We start from the raw sequence: 17,890 nt of genomic DNA, 5'->3' as shown, positions 1-17,890 counted from the left end.
TGGCTTTGCTTTTACACACAAGCATGACCTGCAACAATTTAATTTCTGAGTGTGACTTCAGGTAAAGCAGCTCACTCTGGTACACAGGAGGAGAACAAGATCCGTGTCTCCAGAAGAGTCAGATCTTTCTGAAGTTCCCTGAGCTGGGCATTCAGGGCTGTACCAGTGAAGGAAGGGGCAGCTTTGCACCTGATGAACAGAGATGGATACTGCAGTCCCCCAGAGGAACTCAAACCTGAGCCATGTGTATACTGCAAACCAGGAATAAAATGAGCCTTTTCACAAACAAATCACCTCAAACCCAGCTGACTGCTGTGGGAATGTGTATTTCCAGGAGCACGATCTTTGTAGAGTCCAAAGCTGCACTTCCAAGTGAAGTATGCATTAATTATCTAATTTATAGCATTAGGATAGATGGTGTCAGACATACTTTGTATCTGATAAGTTCAAAAGTGTAGTTTTCATCTGGCATTGTTCCACTTCCAAATCATCTCTACTAACCCTGCAGCAGAGCTCCAACATCCCACTGCCATGGAAGAGGTGGTTAAAGTGGCACCAAGGACAATCAGCCTCACTCATGCTGGGGTGGCACAATATGGGCTGTTCCACGCTGCCAGGCCAGGCTGAGCAAACCCTTGCTCTCAACCAAGTGCCACATCTTTTCAGAGAGATGCTCAGAATTATATTCACCAGCAATTTGACTTTTTAATCATTCAATTACTGTGACTAAAACCCTTCAAACAGAACAAAACCAGGGAAAAATAACCCCTCTCCTTCTGAAGCAGCCTGCCTAGCTTAACAGACCATACCAAATTGTGAAGGTTTTTGCTTTTGTGGTCTTCACATATTTCATTTAATGCAGATAATTAACCTCAGCTTCTAATTTCAAATCCTCCACATAAGGAAGCAAAGTGACTGAATACATTCTCTGACAGATGGAAAATTAAAATATTACTACAGCTTCTTCATGGCTCAAAAGACAGGGCCTCGCAAAAGATCTTTCTTCTTTTATTTGACTGATTAACTGTAATTTGCTTAATGGATTTAAGGATGAGCCTAATAATCCAATGATATATCCAGGAACTGATTTAGAATATCAGCACCTCTGTTCTGATTTTTTTTTTAAACACAGCAATTTTCTGCATTACACATGGTCACTTCTAAAACCAGATTTTTCCACCAATAGTAATAAAACCAGGTCCATGATTTATGTTAAATGGGTGGTGACTGCATGACTGGCTTTGCACCAGGCAGCTACAGTGCTGTAGCATCTTGGAGCACCTTCTGAAACCCCAAATCTAGGGATGACCCAAGACCATCATGTGTTCCAGCACCCCCACACCACTCTCAGTCCCTTTTCCACCAAGAAAGTCTGCCCTAACAGGATTTCACAGTCTGTCTCAATAGCTAATAAATCCAGAATCTAACAGACTATTAAAGGAAAACATCCAAGAGGCACTCATTTTTAAAATGTCCAATGGCAACTAATTATTCAAGGGATTAGTCCATTATAGTAACAACAAAGAAACTCTTAAAACATAAAGCCAAGTCGAACGGCAGATCAAAACCAAGGTGTTCCCACCCTGTGGCCACCTCCTGGGTGCAATTCTCAGCATCCTGGCATTGGTTCAGCTCCCACTCAGCCTTTTAGCACCCCATTCTTTCTGAAACCAGTCAGAACTCAAACCAGTCTTCTCAAAATATAGAATTTCATTATATGTGCCATCATTGTAAGCACACAACAAAACAGGACCATCACCAGGACTGGACCAGTCAGGCCACAGCTCTGTCTAACCCAGCTACGAGGCCCTCCAAGGACAGAGATTCCCACCCCTCATGCTCCCAAGATTTTTTCACCATGTCCAACCTGAATCTCCCCAGGACCAAAAAAGAGGACATAACTTCCCGCTTGGGCTTTTAAGAGAAAATATTCTGTAACCCAAATAAAACTCAATCACAACAAAACAAGGCTTTGTTTGCTGGAAGAGGGAAGAAAACACTACTCATTTATCAAATTAGAGTGCTAAAATCTTAACTACCTGTCTTTAAAAAGAAGCCAAAGCACTGATCTATAACCAAACACAAACACACCACTTCTTCATCTTGATTTGTGAGGAGGCAAAGCTATGGGCACAAAAGGTATTCTTCAAATAAAACCTATTTTAAAACTTGGCAACAACTAGCATAAATACTTTACACTGCTAATGTAATGTAAGCATTTCCATGCAGAAGTTTCATCAGCTTAACAATATATTTTAAAAAGCTGGCGTTAACTTCTGTGCAAAAACACCATCAGTCTCTGTCCTGTATATCTTAGAGTGCTTCAGCCATTAAATTACCACTTAAAGCTCTTAGCACCAGACTCCCTCCCTTGTTGGAATCACTGATTTCTCTCAAGAACAGTGAAGAACCCAAACTATTCTTCTGCAACTTATTTTCTTTAAAACTGGCAATTGCCAGTTTTAGAGCAATCCTTGCTCTACAAGGATTCCAAACAGGGTTGTACTGATTACAAATGATACTGTGGGCCCAGAAATTTTAATTCAAGACAAGCATTCCCAACTTTACATATGGGCCTAACATTCAGTAGCTGATTTCTTCCTGCAAACAAGCTCCAACAGCCCAACTCCAAGACGCATGTGCTGCCTCTCCAGCTAAAAGAAATGACAGTAAGAGAGTAACACATCTTTAAATTTTCTAAATACGACTGCTCCTGCACCAGTGTTTGTGATTTTGCATCCTCAGTTTACCAATTCCTTCAACACCACACAGTCTTGAGTCAGAGGTGTGCAATTTAATATTTAATTATGAACAAAGCAGGCAACCTCAAAATTAGGGCTGCCAGCTAGACTTCAACCAGCTCCTTCCTGGTGCAGCCCCAGCTTCTGACCACTGAACCGTTTATGCTCCCTAAGCCACAGAGAGATCCTGTGCTTTCCCTGAACCAGCCTCTACACGTTCGTTTCTCACATTATCCCACACCAGAGGTTGTCACATCCCTCTAAAGCTTCTTCAGCTTTTCTCCACTTGCCTCCTCTGCACACCCCATCGTGAAGTGCTGGCTGTGTGTTTTGGGAGAGCTGCTCTCCCACGTGTCCAGAGAGGCTGCCAGCATGTGGGCACAGGCACAAGGACTCCCCTGGTGATTCCTACCAGTCTGGAGAACCACATCACCCACCCTTTTCATTTGAACCACCAACACTTGTGAAACGCGGTGAGCTTAGTCAGCTCAGCACTGTGGAAATTAAAGCTTGAAGCCAGCTCCTTTAAAAAAACAAACATCCCCCTGTGTATATCAAATCCCATGCTGAGAAATTTCTCCATGTCCAGCAGCTCCACCACCACCACCACTCCTCAAAATCCAACAACTGGAGACTTCACCCACCACCACGTGTTCGCTAATCACCATCATCCAGGCTTCCTCTTCAATACTGTACACTTCATGGAACGGGTCAAAACCCAAAACAATCAGCAGAACTAACACAAATCTCTGTTTGCTTGCTTTCCAGGAGAGATGACAGCAGAGCTGCTGGCAGGTAGCACCATGAGCTATTCTCACTTGCCACCACAGAAGAAAGCAAAGGCAAGGCCTGTGAGAGCGCTGCTCCCCGATGCTTTGGGAATGGGAGCCCCTTCCCACACAGAGCTAAAGAGAGAGCACAAGAAACCCACCCCAGCAAAAGACACGAGCAAAGCACCAAATTTCCAACAGATTCAGGGGCTGTGTTTTGCTGGAGCACTCGAAGAGCAGGCTGCAGGCACAGGTTTAATTTCTGCTCTCCAGCTCCGAGGAACGCTGTCCCGGCGTGTCGGAAGAAGGTTAATGAACGATTTAGCCGCCCTCACAACCACGTTAGTGTCACTTTCGGAAGCTGCGAGTTAATGCCCGAGATCTTCGGGGGTTACCCTCTTTGAAGTTCACTGATCCATAACCAATGTCCAATTAATTTGCAGGAGCCTAACGATAATGACTATTGGCCTTTTCCGAGGCATACAAAAACACAGTGGGTAACAGCGATGCTTTTGGCTTCAGGGTATTCTCAAATCTGCCTGCACATTTGTACACCTTCAAAAATATCCAGCACTAATAACGGGTTGTCTTCTGCCATTTGAGGAATTTTTTACATTTGTTCTCCCGAGAGCAGAGCTACTGCATCAAGATTTATGAACTTTCTGCTGAAAAAAACCTGGAGCTGATTCAAGATGCTCATTTGCTAACAGAGAAATGCTTCTATTGCATTTGCTTAGATTCCTCTTTATTTAGGGTTTCCATGGAAGCCAAGGAATAGAAGTTAAATCTTGGGAAGATTAAACAGGCCCTGAGATATAATGCAAAACAGCTTATTTCAACATTCCCCAAAGAAGAGAAATGAGAAATTCTTCCACACATATGCCAAAAAAAAAAAGACGTTTGTGGAAATTTTCAAAATAAATTGGGACCCAGCTTTTCAAATGCTGCACACAGCCATTGAGTCCTGCTGCAAGCAGCTTCCCCATCTTCCAGCACACTTCCTCAGATGAGAAAGCAAATGAACCAGAAGTCCCTAAAAACCAGCTTGTTCAAGATAGCTATTGCTTTACAACATCCAGGAAGAAAGTTAATTCAACCACAAGGTCTTGCTCAAAGAGGAACAATCACCTCATAAATTAGTATCTGAGCAGTTCTTTACAATTAAAAAATGCAGAGTGTATGCAGTTGAGCAGCATCTTCCATGGCAATGCTCTGGACACCACAGAAGCTGACAGACCAGCATTTAAAAAATAAAATAAATCCCTTATATTTAGCTACTCCAGGCTGAGAAGTGACTCCTGCTCTGGTGAGAAGGGCAAACATTTCCTTGCCTCCCTACCCCACAGGTCAGCGGAGTGTCAGCAGCCACAATGACAGGCTGTTGGACACTACAAATTAATAGCCACACGTTTTCTGTGATCTCCATCCTCCAGGTAAAGATTTATTTCACAGTGTTCCAATCTCCTATGAAAACACCCAGGACTGATGAACTCTACTTCAAAACACTTCTATTTCACAGCACATTTCTTAAACCATTTTACAACCTGGCACAGATATATTCAGATAATGGGTGAAGTGCACCTTCTTCTTGAAGCTGGAGCTGAACAGCTCAGTATAACACACAGGATTTACTACCTGGTCTGGTGAGGAAAATAAACACCGCTGACCTTCAAGTAAGTTATTTTCAATCTTAACACCATTAATGCTTAAATAAAAAGATACTTAAATCAGAGACTTTTCTAATCCTTCATTTATGGTGAGCACCCAACTGCTCGGTGAAATGCACTTCAAGACACATTCAAGGTTTTTATTAATTCCATGGGAAAGTCCCAAGACACTGGGATTTTTTTTTCTGACTCCTGATTAAAACAGCGGGAGCCCACACGAATTCCCTTTTTTCCCCCCACTCCCCATGAGTTTCACATGCAACATCCCCTCCTCAAAATCTGTAAGAAAACAAGAATCAAACCGAGAACATTTTGCCAGTTGAAAGGCGCCGAGACCTTGCGTGGGGTGGGATGCGCTTCCAGCTGCCAGCCTAAAGGGACGGCTGAGGGAGATTAAACACAGAAATGCTTTTCATAAGGCAGGAGGCTTTGAAGAGGACAGTTCAGCTACTTCATTTCGTAATCTTCACAAAGTGTCAGATTTTAGCCTAAGCAGGTCTTAAAACAAGGAGATTTTATTTAAAAAAGGAGGGGGGAAAGTAGGAATGTGTTCTGGCTGGGTTCTGTTGATTGAGCAAGGGTTAGACACACACATGCTTATTGATCCCAGAGAGCTCCCTGCTAAGTTAATTGTCTGGAATTTTAACTGAGCTCTCAGCAAGTTTCAAAATCCATGTTGGCTGGAAGTGGGTGGGGGACCCAGAAAAAAAACAGGCTGCAGAACTGTACAAGTCCTACAGTTAAAAAAAACCAGCAATTACTTTCATGAAGGGAAGAGTTTCAGCAGGGCATGGTTTTAACTGGATTTGGGGATTCTGACTGACACCGTTAGAATTCAATGCTGGAAATCTCATATGCAAAGCAGTAGCATTATCAGGGAGCAGCATCAATGCTGCTTCACTCCTACTCACATCACCAAGGTGAGGGTATCTATCTCCTGTGAGCTCCCAAATGTGGCTCATGACAGTTTCTACACAGGAAGTGTCACCACCAGCTGTACCTGCCCAGGTTACAGTACCTGAACACTGACCTCCTGCTGGTGCAGGCTATGGCAAACCTGGCACTGCAGCTTGCCCAGCCACCTGCACGTGCATGAGGGCTACCCATGGCCCTGCACTACCCACCAAGCCCTACCTGCCTCCAAAACACCTCCAGCAGCAGTTTCTCCAGGTGAAATACATGCTGCAGGGATGATCTGGCACTATCAGACAGGAACAGCCAAAGACACCTTTAAAACAACCTGCGATTAGTTTCAAACAAAACTTTGCACTCCACCAAACCACTCGGCAATGCCCTCCTGTACCAATGTGGATGCTCCCCAGCAACCATGGTCTTCCAAGCAACCGTGTCCCCCACGCCCACAGCAGCCCCCCGGGCCACTCCCCACCTACCTGAACTCCCTGCCCTCGCTGTAGCGCCGGGCTGAGGCTGCACGCTGCGTGGCTGTCTCCAGGAGCAGCTTCTGCGTGAGCCTGCTGGAAGGCGCCGAGTCCCTGCTGCCCTCGGGCTCGGCCTCTTGGTCACACTTCCACTCCTCATCCTCGTTCAGAGTTGGCAGATAACCAGGTAGCCCTTTACCTGTCCCAGACCCCGAGCTCGGATCGCTGTAAATTTTTGGACTTTCCCCACCTGTCCTTGTGTATTCCAAATAAATATCCGACTTAAGGAACAAAGGGTAGGTATTGTCTTCTATCATGCACTGAATCTCTGTTTGGGCCTGGTCAAACATGTCAGGGTCAATCTGCAGTTTCATGACACAGTCTTTGATGAAGCTTTTTGTGGCCGGTTTGATCTGCCGGGACACAATGCCATTGTTGTCGAGGATGTATTTTTTGTAAATGGCTTTTGCCAGCTTGAGTCTTTTTTCCTCATTAGACACGCATGGCTCCAGCTTCCTGAAGCCACTGCAGGCAAACCAAAAGTCCAGCAGATCCGCACAGTCCTCCTGTTTCAGGAAAGTCCTGAAGAGGTTGATGCCATCTTGGTCATCCAGCAAGGAGTGCAGTGATTCAGCCCACTTCAGGTAGGGTGGAGTTGGCGAAGCACTCCCCTCGGGCTCGTACCCCAAATCCAAATCGGAGCGCCTCGGTGTTGCCGTGGACGTCTCATTTCTGACCACATCACTTTTACCGGAGTAGAAACCATGGCTAAGTGGCCTTGGGTCTGTGGATACGAGCTCCCCCTCCTCACCAGGAACCGGTGGCCTTGGAGCATCTTCAGTAAAGCTTCCTCCGAGGTCCAAGGGGAAGCCTTTCCCCTGGATATTCATTTTTCTGGTCCTTGCTTGCGTGGGAACAGTGGGAAATGAGCGCCAATCTCAAGTCACCAATATTTGTAGCTCCAAGGTGAACAAGTTTGTTTGGCTGAAACAAATAAGGAAAAAATAAGCGAGTATCACTGGAAATAAACGCTCTACGACAACAAACTAGTGGTTATGCTCTGCACCTTTACTGTACTAACACCTCTTTTTCAGCAGAACCAATGGCTTGGTAACTTCTGAGAGCACAGAACTGAGCTCAAATCAGGCAGAGGCTAACAAGCACAGTTACAGAATATCCCAAAACTTTATATCCAGAATATGGCATCACTGATACAGCTGACAGTATGCTAAAACACCAGCCAATTTCCCAGCAATGGTGGTTTATACATGACCCTGGCATGTGGCAGCCCACATCCAAAAGATCCATACTCAGGTACTACAGGACATATGCCACATTCTGCACTGCCACCAGCTCTTCTGCACTGCCTACCTGGACAGGACGTATACCAGATCACACTAAGGCTGCATTTTATCTGGCTATGGATCTAGGAAATTCTTACCCTCAAACAGGAATTTAAGGCTTGTGAAAATTATTATTAAAAAACATCCAGTTAGTCCTGAAAGCAGGGCTGCACCTTAATCAAACACAGGTGGCTTTCGTAGCTCAAGTGACATACCAGCGCCACATTCCTCACAAATCTCTGCGTTTCAGAAATACGCCGCGTCGCCTCGTCTAGCTCTAGGGGAATCCAGATGCATCGTTGACCCTAATATTTTGGGCATCTGGACTGCATTCTTGCTTCAGATGGGCATGTTAGTACAGGAGCTCAGTTCTAGCACTGCTTTTTGTAGGCAAGCCGTTGAGAAAAGGTTCATTTACGCTAACAGAATTGCATGCTACGAGCTTGGGAAAATTTCAGGTCACCAAAGGAAGATGAGAAAACCACCTTGACAAGGAAACCTGATCAAGTACGATGTTTTTAAAGAAGAGCAATGAGTCAATATGGAGGATGGAAGGTATGGGGAAGGCAGGGAAGGAAGAAAAGGACAATCCCTGGGTTGCTACTTCTGCCGCTCAACAAATTAACCTCATCATTTAAAGCAAGTAGCAAAAGCCCTGTGTTACAGAGCAGTCTCAGCCTCTAAGCCCCAAGTACTGCAGAGCACCAGCAGCCTCACAAATTACTCCTTGCACTGGATTAACTCAATTGCACGTAAAAACACAGCAGGAAAGACACATTTTAGCTCGCCCTCCCTCTCAAAACAAACCCCACACCAACCGACATCTTTGGGACGCTTTACCATTTCCCCCCCATTTCCTGATCCTGGCTAAAGCAAGAACCGCCGCCGATGCCGTGCCTGTCCTTACAGCCCACCTGTGCATCGTGAAACAACCCAGCGAGCCCAGGAGCGGCCAGCGAGGGTGGCTGGGCCCCGCGAGGAGCGCGGCAGGAGCCAGAGCCGCGCTCAGAGCCCCCGGCACGCAGCCCCTGTCCCGACACCGCGGGACGGGGCTGGGCTTAGGCACCACGGGGCGGTTCTGGGTGCTTTTCACCCCGCTCCTGGGAATGAGCGCAGGACTCGCCCCCCGTGTGCGGTGCAGGTCCTCGGTGACCCCCGGCCGGGTGAAGGGGACCCCCGGGGCAGCGGCACCGCAGCCCCAAAGCCACGCCGGGCATTGTTGCGGCGGGGCGGCGCTGGCTCCGAGCCCCGGCCGGGGCAGCCCCAGGAAGCCTCCCGAAGGACACGCGAGGCGCCCGGCCGAGCCGCCCGGCCGGCTCCGGAGGGGACCCGCGGCCGGCGCGGGGCCGGGTGGGCTCCGGGGCGGCCCCGCCGCTGACAGGGCACCGCGCGGGGCCCCCGCCACCCCCCGGGCAACTTCGCGGGACCCGGCCCGCGCCGCCCCCCCGCCGCCGCCCCCGGCCCCGCTCGCCCTCCCGGCCCGCCCGGCCTCCCCCCGCGCCCGGGGCGGCCTAGCCCGGCTCGGCGGCCCCGGCGCGGCCCCGCGCTCCCGCCCGCGGCGGCCTCGGCGCGGCCTCGGCGCAGGGCCTGGGCCGGGGCCGCCTCACTCACCCGCGCGGAGCGGCGGCGGCGGCCCGGGGCGGCGCGGGGCCCGGCCCATGCGGCTCAACGGCGGCGGCGGCCCGGAGGGGCAGCGGCGGCACAAAGCGGGCGGCCCGGGACGCCCATGGCCGCGGCCGCAGGCGGGTGGCGGCGGCGGGGAGCGAGAGCAGCAGCAGCAGCAGCAGCGAGCCGAGCCCCGCTCCGCTCCGCTCCGCCTGCGCCGCTGCCTCCCAGCCCGGCACGGCGGCTCAGCCGCGCCCCCCGCGCCCCCGCCCGGTACTGCGGGACCGGGGCCGGAGCGGGGCGGAGCGGGCCCGGCCCGGCCCGGGGAGGCGGCGCGGCGGCACGCGGGGTCCGGCGCTGCCGCAGGCCCCGCACCCGCTGCAGCGCCGGCCCGGGGAAGCGCGGGGTGCCGGCTCGGGGAGGCACCGAGCCCCGGGAGCCGCAGCACATTGCCGGGTGTACGGGCTGAGCTCCCCGGACAGCTCCGGCACGTGGCCGAGGCTTCGGGCTCGGCTTCCCGCGGAGCCCCGGCTGGGTGGGCACATCAAGGGCTGAGAGGCTCCGGGGCTTCGTCCGGCCCTGGATGAGGGGAGCCCATGAGCATCCCGGGCAGAGACGCCCCAGATAAACTTGGGAGACCTCCGGGGTCTCGTGGAAGGAGATGCCCAGGAGAGGCATCAACCCTCAAACACCACCAGCCTCCACGGCGCTGTCCGCGTTAAACACCATGACACACCTGAGTTTTGTCAGTTTTGGACCACGCACCGTGGGCCTGGGGATGTAGAGGCACCGGTCCACCAGCTGCTCTTGCCTCCAACAACAACTAGAGCTGCTTTGGAACCTGCAATGTGTGTCCTGCTTCTCTGAGCCGGGCAACTGCCGCGGGGGGAAAGCAGGGGCTGGCCAAGAGGTGGCACTGCATGGACTGGAAGGGTCACACCGCGTGGAGACTCCCCAGATCGCGGATGTTGGGCTCTGTGCAGCAGGGTGCACCAGCTCTGAGGCTGCAGTGATGGGGACACTGAAGGGAGAAGAAGTGAATCGCCAGATGCAGAGATCAAATGAGAGTGGCGTGACAGGGAAGTGCAAAAGCGTGTCTTCCCTGGAAAGCAGTGATAGACTCCGAGCCAGGCAGACCCTAGATACCATCCTAAAAGCTGGACAGTCCTCTGAAAATCAGAAATAACAGAATAGTTTCCAATAGGGACTGTTTCTCCTTTCTTATGTGATGATGCTGCCACAGTTGACTGCCTCAATGCATTTAGAGAAAACTTTTGAAATGTAAAATTTTTTTTTCCAGCTTTATGAAGCTCCCAAAAATCCACTCTGGAAGTGACACTCCCCATCCCACCCCAGCACAGAGCCTGGCAGGATGATGTGGCTCCTTGCAGTCTCTCATGTGAACGATGCTCGGAGCTGATTTACACTTAGCAGTGCAATGCTGATCTCAGGCGTAATAATAGAAAAGCTGATGTGAGATTCAGCTGGTAAAGAATTAAAGGATGGGAATATAATTAATGCAATCAGCCTAGTTTCCAGAAAATAGCTCTTGTCAAACTCTGATGTCATCCTTTGAAGAGATTACAAGTTTGGCTAATAAAGGTTATGGCATAGAAATAAAAGACCTGGGCTCTGTTGAGGCATGTGACTTAATCCATATACTATTCTGATTAAAAATTAGCACAATACAACATCAAGAGGGACACCTTAAAGGGGCTGGGAGCTGGCAAACCGACAGCCATCAATGGGGAATCCCTGCAGAATGGGAGCGCGCTCAGTGGGTGTCCAGGCTTGGATGGGAAGCCCAGTGCTATTCAGTATTTCCATCAATGGTCTAGAAATAGATTAAAAAGCCCTGCTGAGAAAAACGCCGGGGTGAGGGAAATGAGAGGGGCAGGAGACATGGACGAGGTCAAGACAGCTGTAGAAAACTTCACAAGCCGAGTGCCTGGCAAATAAAACGTGCTTGAATGCGAGCAGCTGTGAAAGGGTCTGTCCACTGAACACAGGGCCCTTCTGCTGGAAACCGGGGATCTGGCAAGGACACATCGCGGGGAGTTTAGTGTTTACCACAGTTTAGGAGGCAGGAGGGATAATGTGGGAGCAGCAGGTTCCCCATGGGGGATGTCTAGCTGGGGTGGAGCTGGGTGCTGCAGCAGGAGGATTCCAGCATCTGTGTTTTGGAAAGGATGCTGAGAAATCGGGAGAAGGTGGAGGAGAGTTAAAAATGAGTCCTGCTTTGCAGGGGGGTTAGCTGAGGCCTGCAGCCTCCCCAGCAAGTTTAAAGGAGCCCCAGAGGCATCTCCATTATAGCACTTCAGCCACTTCATGGGTGAGAGACGATCAGGTGTTAGAGAGCTTTTCATCTCCCAGAGGAAGGCCCGGCAGGATTCATGGCTTGAACTGAGCTCATTTGAGAAACTAGAGCAAGATTTCTCCATGGCAAGGGAGAGCCTGAGGTGGTGGGCAATGAGTCTGGGTGCAGCAGGATGCAGGTGGTTGAAGAGCTGGGGCTTGACATGCCCTCCCTCGTGCTGCCATCCTTCCCTGACCTTCTTTACTGCTCCTCGGGCTGGGCTGAACCTGGGGACGTGGGAGAAGTGCTGGAGGTTCATCTTGCTCCCACCAGCTCCTGGCACATTCCCCCAGCTCAGGGGTCACAGCCCAAAGTGAGGACCAGCCCCCATCCCACCCCCAAGGCACAGAGAGAGGCAGGGGACCTCCAGACAAGCACATCCCTTCCAGCAGTGCAGGATCACTCTGTGCATGCTCCCAGGGAAAGCAGAGCCAGCACTGCTCTGCTCCAGCAAAGGCAGCCAGGCAGCTGCCCCTTCCTAGGCCACAAGAAGCAAATTCCACAGATCAGTGCCAAGCCCTCACGGTGCCTCATTATTTTCTGGTCCTCTAGCAGGGATGCTTGGGGCTGAGAGAGCCATGGGCTCCCTCTGGAGCCCTTTCTTTCCCTGCCTTTTACCCCTCAGGTGGCTCATGACAAGGAGGCTTACCTCGGCACTCTACCAGGGGCCAAAATCACTTCCAGATTTATCTGAGAACATCAAACAGGTGATAAACCACACTGAGCATTCCTGGCTGTGTGCTGGAGGAATCAGACTGCAGACCTCAGACTTTGAAGCCAATGAACCAAACCTGGTTATTTTTCCCTCTTCACCAGCTGACCACAAAGCTCTGCTTTTCACCCCAAATCTCACCCTTACACCAAAGCTGACACCACGGAAAGGCAGTGGTGTTTTGTGCACCCCTGGTGTCACCCTGCCACTGAAGCTGGCCCCATGTGAACCTGGGGTGCTGGACACTTGCCAGCTCCCAATGCACACATTCCTTTCTGCCCTGGAAGAAACAAACAGCAAACACTGGAGAAAAGGAGCTGCTCTCAGCCTTTGCCATGAAGAGCCTGTGCAGCATGCAGGCAGCAGTGGTGCACTGCAATTCCAGAGCCTCCTTGCAAAGGGATGTGTTCTGCAGCAACCTCCCTCCTGCCAAGGCAGGGACCCGCCAGCTCTCCAACATCCCATCTGCAGAGCCTGAAACCGCCTGGATCGGCTTCAGCACTGCCTGGAGTCCCCTCAAATGAATTCTGCTCTTTCCCCAGAGCAAGGTGTGCCTGAGCCGGTGCTGGGGGGGATGCCTGGGGGCTGTCAGCGTGCAGCGCTCCCCTCCAGGCAGGGATGTGCGGGGCTGTGAGCCTGCATCCCTCTGGCGCTGCCGGATTCGGGAGGGAGTGCACTAGATGGTGCTGTTCAACCTTTGGCTGCCATTTAAAAGGCTCCTGCAAGGTCATCAGCGATGCCGAAATTCGGTGCTTTTATTCAAAAACCTTTCTGGAACTAAGGGATAAATAGAAATACTCTGAAATATGAGGTCCTACACTGATCACTGACAGAGGCAAAGGGCGTGTCCTGCCTCCCACCTCGGGCCTGCAGCACCCTCAGTGTAGTCAAACCTCACCCAGGGTTTGACGATGTGACCAATGATGGATGAAGAAAAGAATGATTTAAAGAAAAAAAATGATGCCAAGAAAATGATGTCCTGAGTAGCAAGAGGTGACTGACAGCTCTCTCTTGGACCACTGGCAAGATGATGCTTACAGAATAGGAGGAAGAAAATGTATTAGCATTCTAGATAAAAGTATTGGTGTTGTGGCACCAGGAAGCCAGAGTATCCCAAAAAGCCCGGCTGGGATGAGGCACCAACAGCCCAGTAGCACTGCCACTGAGGAGAACAGGAGAACAAAGCAGAGAAGTGGCCATGGATGGGGCTGGGGGCTGGATGAGAGCACCTCCCTCACTGGGAGGGATGGATGGATGGAGCAGATCTCAGTGTGGGCAGTGAGGATGCCCACAGACAGCTGTGCCAGGGCTGGGGGCAAGAGTGGAAGTGAGTGCTGATTTCTACCACCACAGCATCCCTTCTTGCAGGGTCTAAAGATATTTGCCCACCCTGGCCATGCCAGCCTGCAAAAGCATCCATGGAGCTGTGGGTGCAGGTCCCACAGGGAGCCTGGGTGTGCCTGCTTCTTTGGATTCCCCAAGGAGAGAAATGTGTTTGCTCAAGGAGGCAAACACATTGCTTCTACTGCTGGGTAAAAAGGATGAAGCACTGTTTGGATACCAAGTTTATGCCTTTTCACTCAGATCCTGCTCTTTCATAAAGCCCATGGTGGAGCCTGTTCCAGGCAGTGGGAAGGTTATAGGGCTTGGCTGCTCTGGGCATTCAGATCCTTCCCCTCCAGAAAAATCATCCCAGTTTCCCTGTTCACTCCTCTTCCCACCTGGGTGCTTGGTTGCAAATCCCCTGTTTGTGCTAGGGTACAGGCCTAGAGTGGGTGGATGGGAAAAAACCTTTACTGCTCACATCAAAAATAACAAAAACTGTAGCGAGGGTGACCTTCTTCCAGGAATGTAGGGGGAGAAGGGCCTGGACCAGCTAAGGCAGCTGTCTGGACTGGGTTTTGCAGCTGCCAGTGTTTGCCCATGGTGGTGCAGATGCCCAAATGGCAGATGGAAGCCCCAGTACATAACCCTGAGCCTCTGCAGTGTCCCAGCACCCTGGCCCGTTCTCCCAGGGGTCTGCTCTACCTTCATCTCCAGGTGTTTGTGCCTGCCCTGGCATCAGCCTCTTTCCCCTAGCTTTGTCCACCAAGATTATGGACAAGCTCACGCTGTGCCTTGGGAGGCTGTGGATATGCTGTTCACCCAGCACCCTCCTCACAAAGGAGCTTGACATGGACTTTTCTTTGTCTTCCCACACTTCTGTGACACTCCTGCCACCAGCTCTCAGACCACCCCAGCTCATTTCTGACTGTCAGCCACCTCTAGCCTCATGTTTTGGGCTCAGGAGAGCCACAGCAGCTCATGGCCACTCTCCTCTGCTTGGTTTGCACCATTCATAACCCCAGTGACCATATCAGCTAATGCTCCTCTGCCCTGGCTGGCCAAAGCCCAGTTTGTTCACATGGGCTTCTCTTCTCACTCCTGTCCCACCCCAGATAAGCCCTGGGCTCCCATCCCAGCTCAGGGCTGTGGCATAGAAGTGTATGAACTGATAGGGGTGCCAGGGCCTTGGTGTGTCCCCCAACCCTCCCCACCTGCCCTCTGTGTTGCTTTTGGGGTGAGCTCCCCGTACCTGGCAGAGCAAAGAGACCCTCACAGACCCCTGCTAGATCTGAGACCCTGCCACATCCCAGGCCCTACAGCTCCCCTGGTTTGATCAGCCTTCTCTGCCAAAAGCAGTGGCACAGGAGCTCAGCCAGCACCACCAATGCCCAGTGCTCTTCATCCCCAGCCAGTGAAGGTGAGCACCCCCCAGGGACACCCCACACCCCTTCCTGCACCCACCTTTGGGGTCCAGCCCGGGCCTGTGCCCTGCACTCCTGCCTCTCCATGCTCCAGACCACCAGGCTCGCTGCTCCTCTCGGGGTGCCAGGGGTGGGATGCTCTCCACACACATCCCAGAAACGCCGCTCTGCAGAAAGAGGAGATGTCAGCTCGTCCCTGCTGGGACCACCCGACCCAGGAGATGTTTCCAGGAGAGCTGGGGCAGGCAGGGACACCCTGTGCTCCCCACTCTCAGGAGTGGAAGCTGTTCCCATGGTCCTGAAAGACACACTTCACATCTTGCCTCGCTGTGAGAGGGAGATGTCTGGAGCAGGGTGTGCTCTGTCTTGGGCACTCTGGAGTGGTTATCCCTGCTGGAATGGCCCCAGCCTGCAGGGCTGAGGCAGGAGGGAGCAGCAGTGTCAGGACAACCCTGCCCCTGGTTCCCAAGCCCCACTGCAGAGCCAGGGCCCACCCACCTGCCCAGGCCATTGCTTGTCCTCTGCTCCAGTGTCCCCACAGTGGGATGGGATGGGATGAGAAGAATACGAGGAACAGCTGTGTGGAAACATCTGGATCCTGCAGCAGGGTTATCCCAGAGCAGTGTATGATAATTCAACCTGCTTGATTCTGTTGGAAAAGATGGATTTCCTTTACCCAACCATCAGTGACTGTGACCTGGGCTACTGGAAGCTGGGGAAAGTCTGGTCAGTGCAGAAAGATCGGCTGTTCCACTCTCACAGACCTGTTTTGTAACGCTGGGCAAGATCATCTGGCTTAGCTGTGACCACCAGCTCGGCTGGCAAGAGCCACCTCGGTGCTTGGTGGTGCCTCACTGTGTGTCCTGCAGCCCCAGGATCTCCAGTGGGACCCTTTGGACACGATCTCCATCAGCAGTGCAGCTTGGAGAGCTGGTCCCCACCTTCCTGGCTCACTCCTCCTTGGGAGGATGTGAGATGGCAACATTTTTGTGACAAGTAAAGCCTGGTGACTATATTTTGGCTAATTTTCCACCTCTGGTGACCAGGCAGTGGCCAGCTGGACACAGGCTGCTGTTTCTCTGTTCTCTCCTGGCACGACTCTCGCTGGTGGTGCCTCTGCTTGGACGAGGCTTTTCCCGGAGATGAGGCAGACGGTCAGGGAATTGCTCTGTCCCGCAATTCTGGTTTGTTGTGAGTCCACCTAGTGGCCCACGGCTTTATGGTCGGCTTTGCTGGGCGCAGGAAGGCTTGTGAGGACATCTCAGAAACGCTCATGCATCCAGGGCAAGCTCTAGAAATACTTTTACCTCTGCACTGTGCCTGACAATACAGTTTAGGTCCAACTCACCGCTGTCCCTCACCAGGAGAGCTCTGAGCCCATGAAGTGGCCCCAGCTGAGGTTGTGGCTGATTTGCTGAGGTCCAAACCCCGGCCAGCCCTGGGCAGAGGGTCCCTGTGTTCACATGGGGCACTGCTGAGCGAAGCCCCACAGCCTTTCCACCCCTTAAATCTCCTGCAGAATGATTTCCTCAGCCTCGAGCTCCTCAGACAGGGCAGTAGATGCCCCAGATGCTCCTCTGAGTGATCCCATGCCCTGGGGAAGCGCTGGCTCTGGGTGACCAGGCAGCCCAATTGCCAGAATCTAATTGCCACTGGCAGCTTATTGCCAAGGTTATTTCCAGGCTCCTGGTGGCTGCCCGTGCCAGCAGGACCGCTGTGCTGGCAGGAGGTCACAGTCTGCCACCCAGAGCCCTCGCTGGGCCCTTGTGTGGCACAGCACGCTGTGTGTGCTGCAGCACCTCGTGTATCCCAGGCCAGGGGGACTGGCCAGCCCCAGCTGGGGGACCCCCAGTCCTGGCAGGGCACTTCTGGGAGCCTCTGCTCTTTCAGCTCTCTGCTAGGATAGCCACAGGATCTTTCCCTACCCACACAGAGACTCCAGCCTCCATCACCCCTTTCCCATCCTCCTGCTTCCCCGCAGCATCGTGGAAATCCCCAGCTGCAGGTGGGGCTGCCCTCCTTGGCCATCTTCCCTCTGAGGTGGCCCTTCCTCGGAGAAACCATCCTGTGCCACCTCTCCAGCAAGGGCCACCCCTCCTGGCTGAGCTGGGGGGTGGGATCCCTGCACTGGTGTGCCACCAGCACCCAGTGAAGGTGGCCAGGGCTCAGCACCAGCAAGTCCTGGAGCCTCTCCACCCCCGGTGACCTGCCCAAGGGTCATTGGAGGTTTCCCTGGAGGGTTCCTTCTCCGTGCTGGGAGTGAGTGGGGCAGGAAAGGCTCAGCACTGATGGACACCAGCTGAAGCCCTGACCAGCCAAAATGCTGGGCACAGCCCAGCAGTGCCTGGGGCTGATCTGCTTCCTCCTACAGGGAACAGTCCTGGCTGATGAGCTGGGGGTGCCATTTATCCAGACACTTAGAGGAGAATGTCCAAACTCTTCTGCTGCTTTAACTGCCCTAGCACAAGCCCAGCCCAGGACTTGGCATTGACTCATCTCAAGGCTTTCCAGCATGAGGTGGACAGATATGGAAAGTGTTGATCTTATCCTGACAGAAAACTGGAGAAATT

At 52.2% G+C, this 17,890-nt stretch overlaps 1 protein-coding gene across 5 annotated transcripts in view; it reads right to left on the bottom strand.

Annotated features, from left to right (window-relative positions):
- AXIN1 (axin 1) overlaps positions 1-17,890 on the bottom strand; it is an 83,814-nt gene that overhangs the window by 61,307 nt on the left and 4,617 nt on the right. For 2 of the 5 annotated variants that reach the window (XM_072935555.1, XM_030284707.4), the window contains exons 2-3: positions 15,361-15,487; positions 6,570-7,541 (exon numbers count right to left, since the gene is read on the bottom strand). In XM_072935555.1, the coding sequence (XP_072791656.1) occupies positions 6,570-7,447 (878 nt within the window). In that variant the 5' untranslated portion in view covers positions 7,448-7,541; positions 15,361-15,487. Of the gene's footprint in view, positions 1-6,569; positions 7,542-8,814; positions 8,836-9,511; positions 9,757-15,360; positions 15,488-17,890 lie in introns of those variants that run through there. The other 3 variants (XM_030284706.4, XM_030284708.4, XM_072935556.1) reach the window with 3 other exon arrangements.

This window comes from Taeniopygia guttata, chromosome 14 (assembly GCF_048771995.1).
Source record: "Taeniopygia guttata chromosome 14, bTaeGut7.mat, whole genome shotgun sequence".
NCBI lineage: Eukaryota > Metazoa > Chordata > Aves > Passeriformes > Estrildidae > Taeniopygia > Taeniopygia guttata.
The sequence above is the reverse complement of the archived record's forward strand: the minus strand, read 5'-3'. Positions and strand labels throughout refer to the sequence as shown.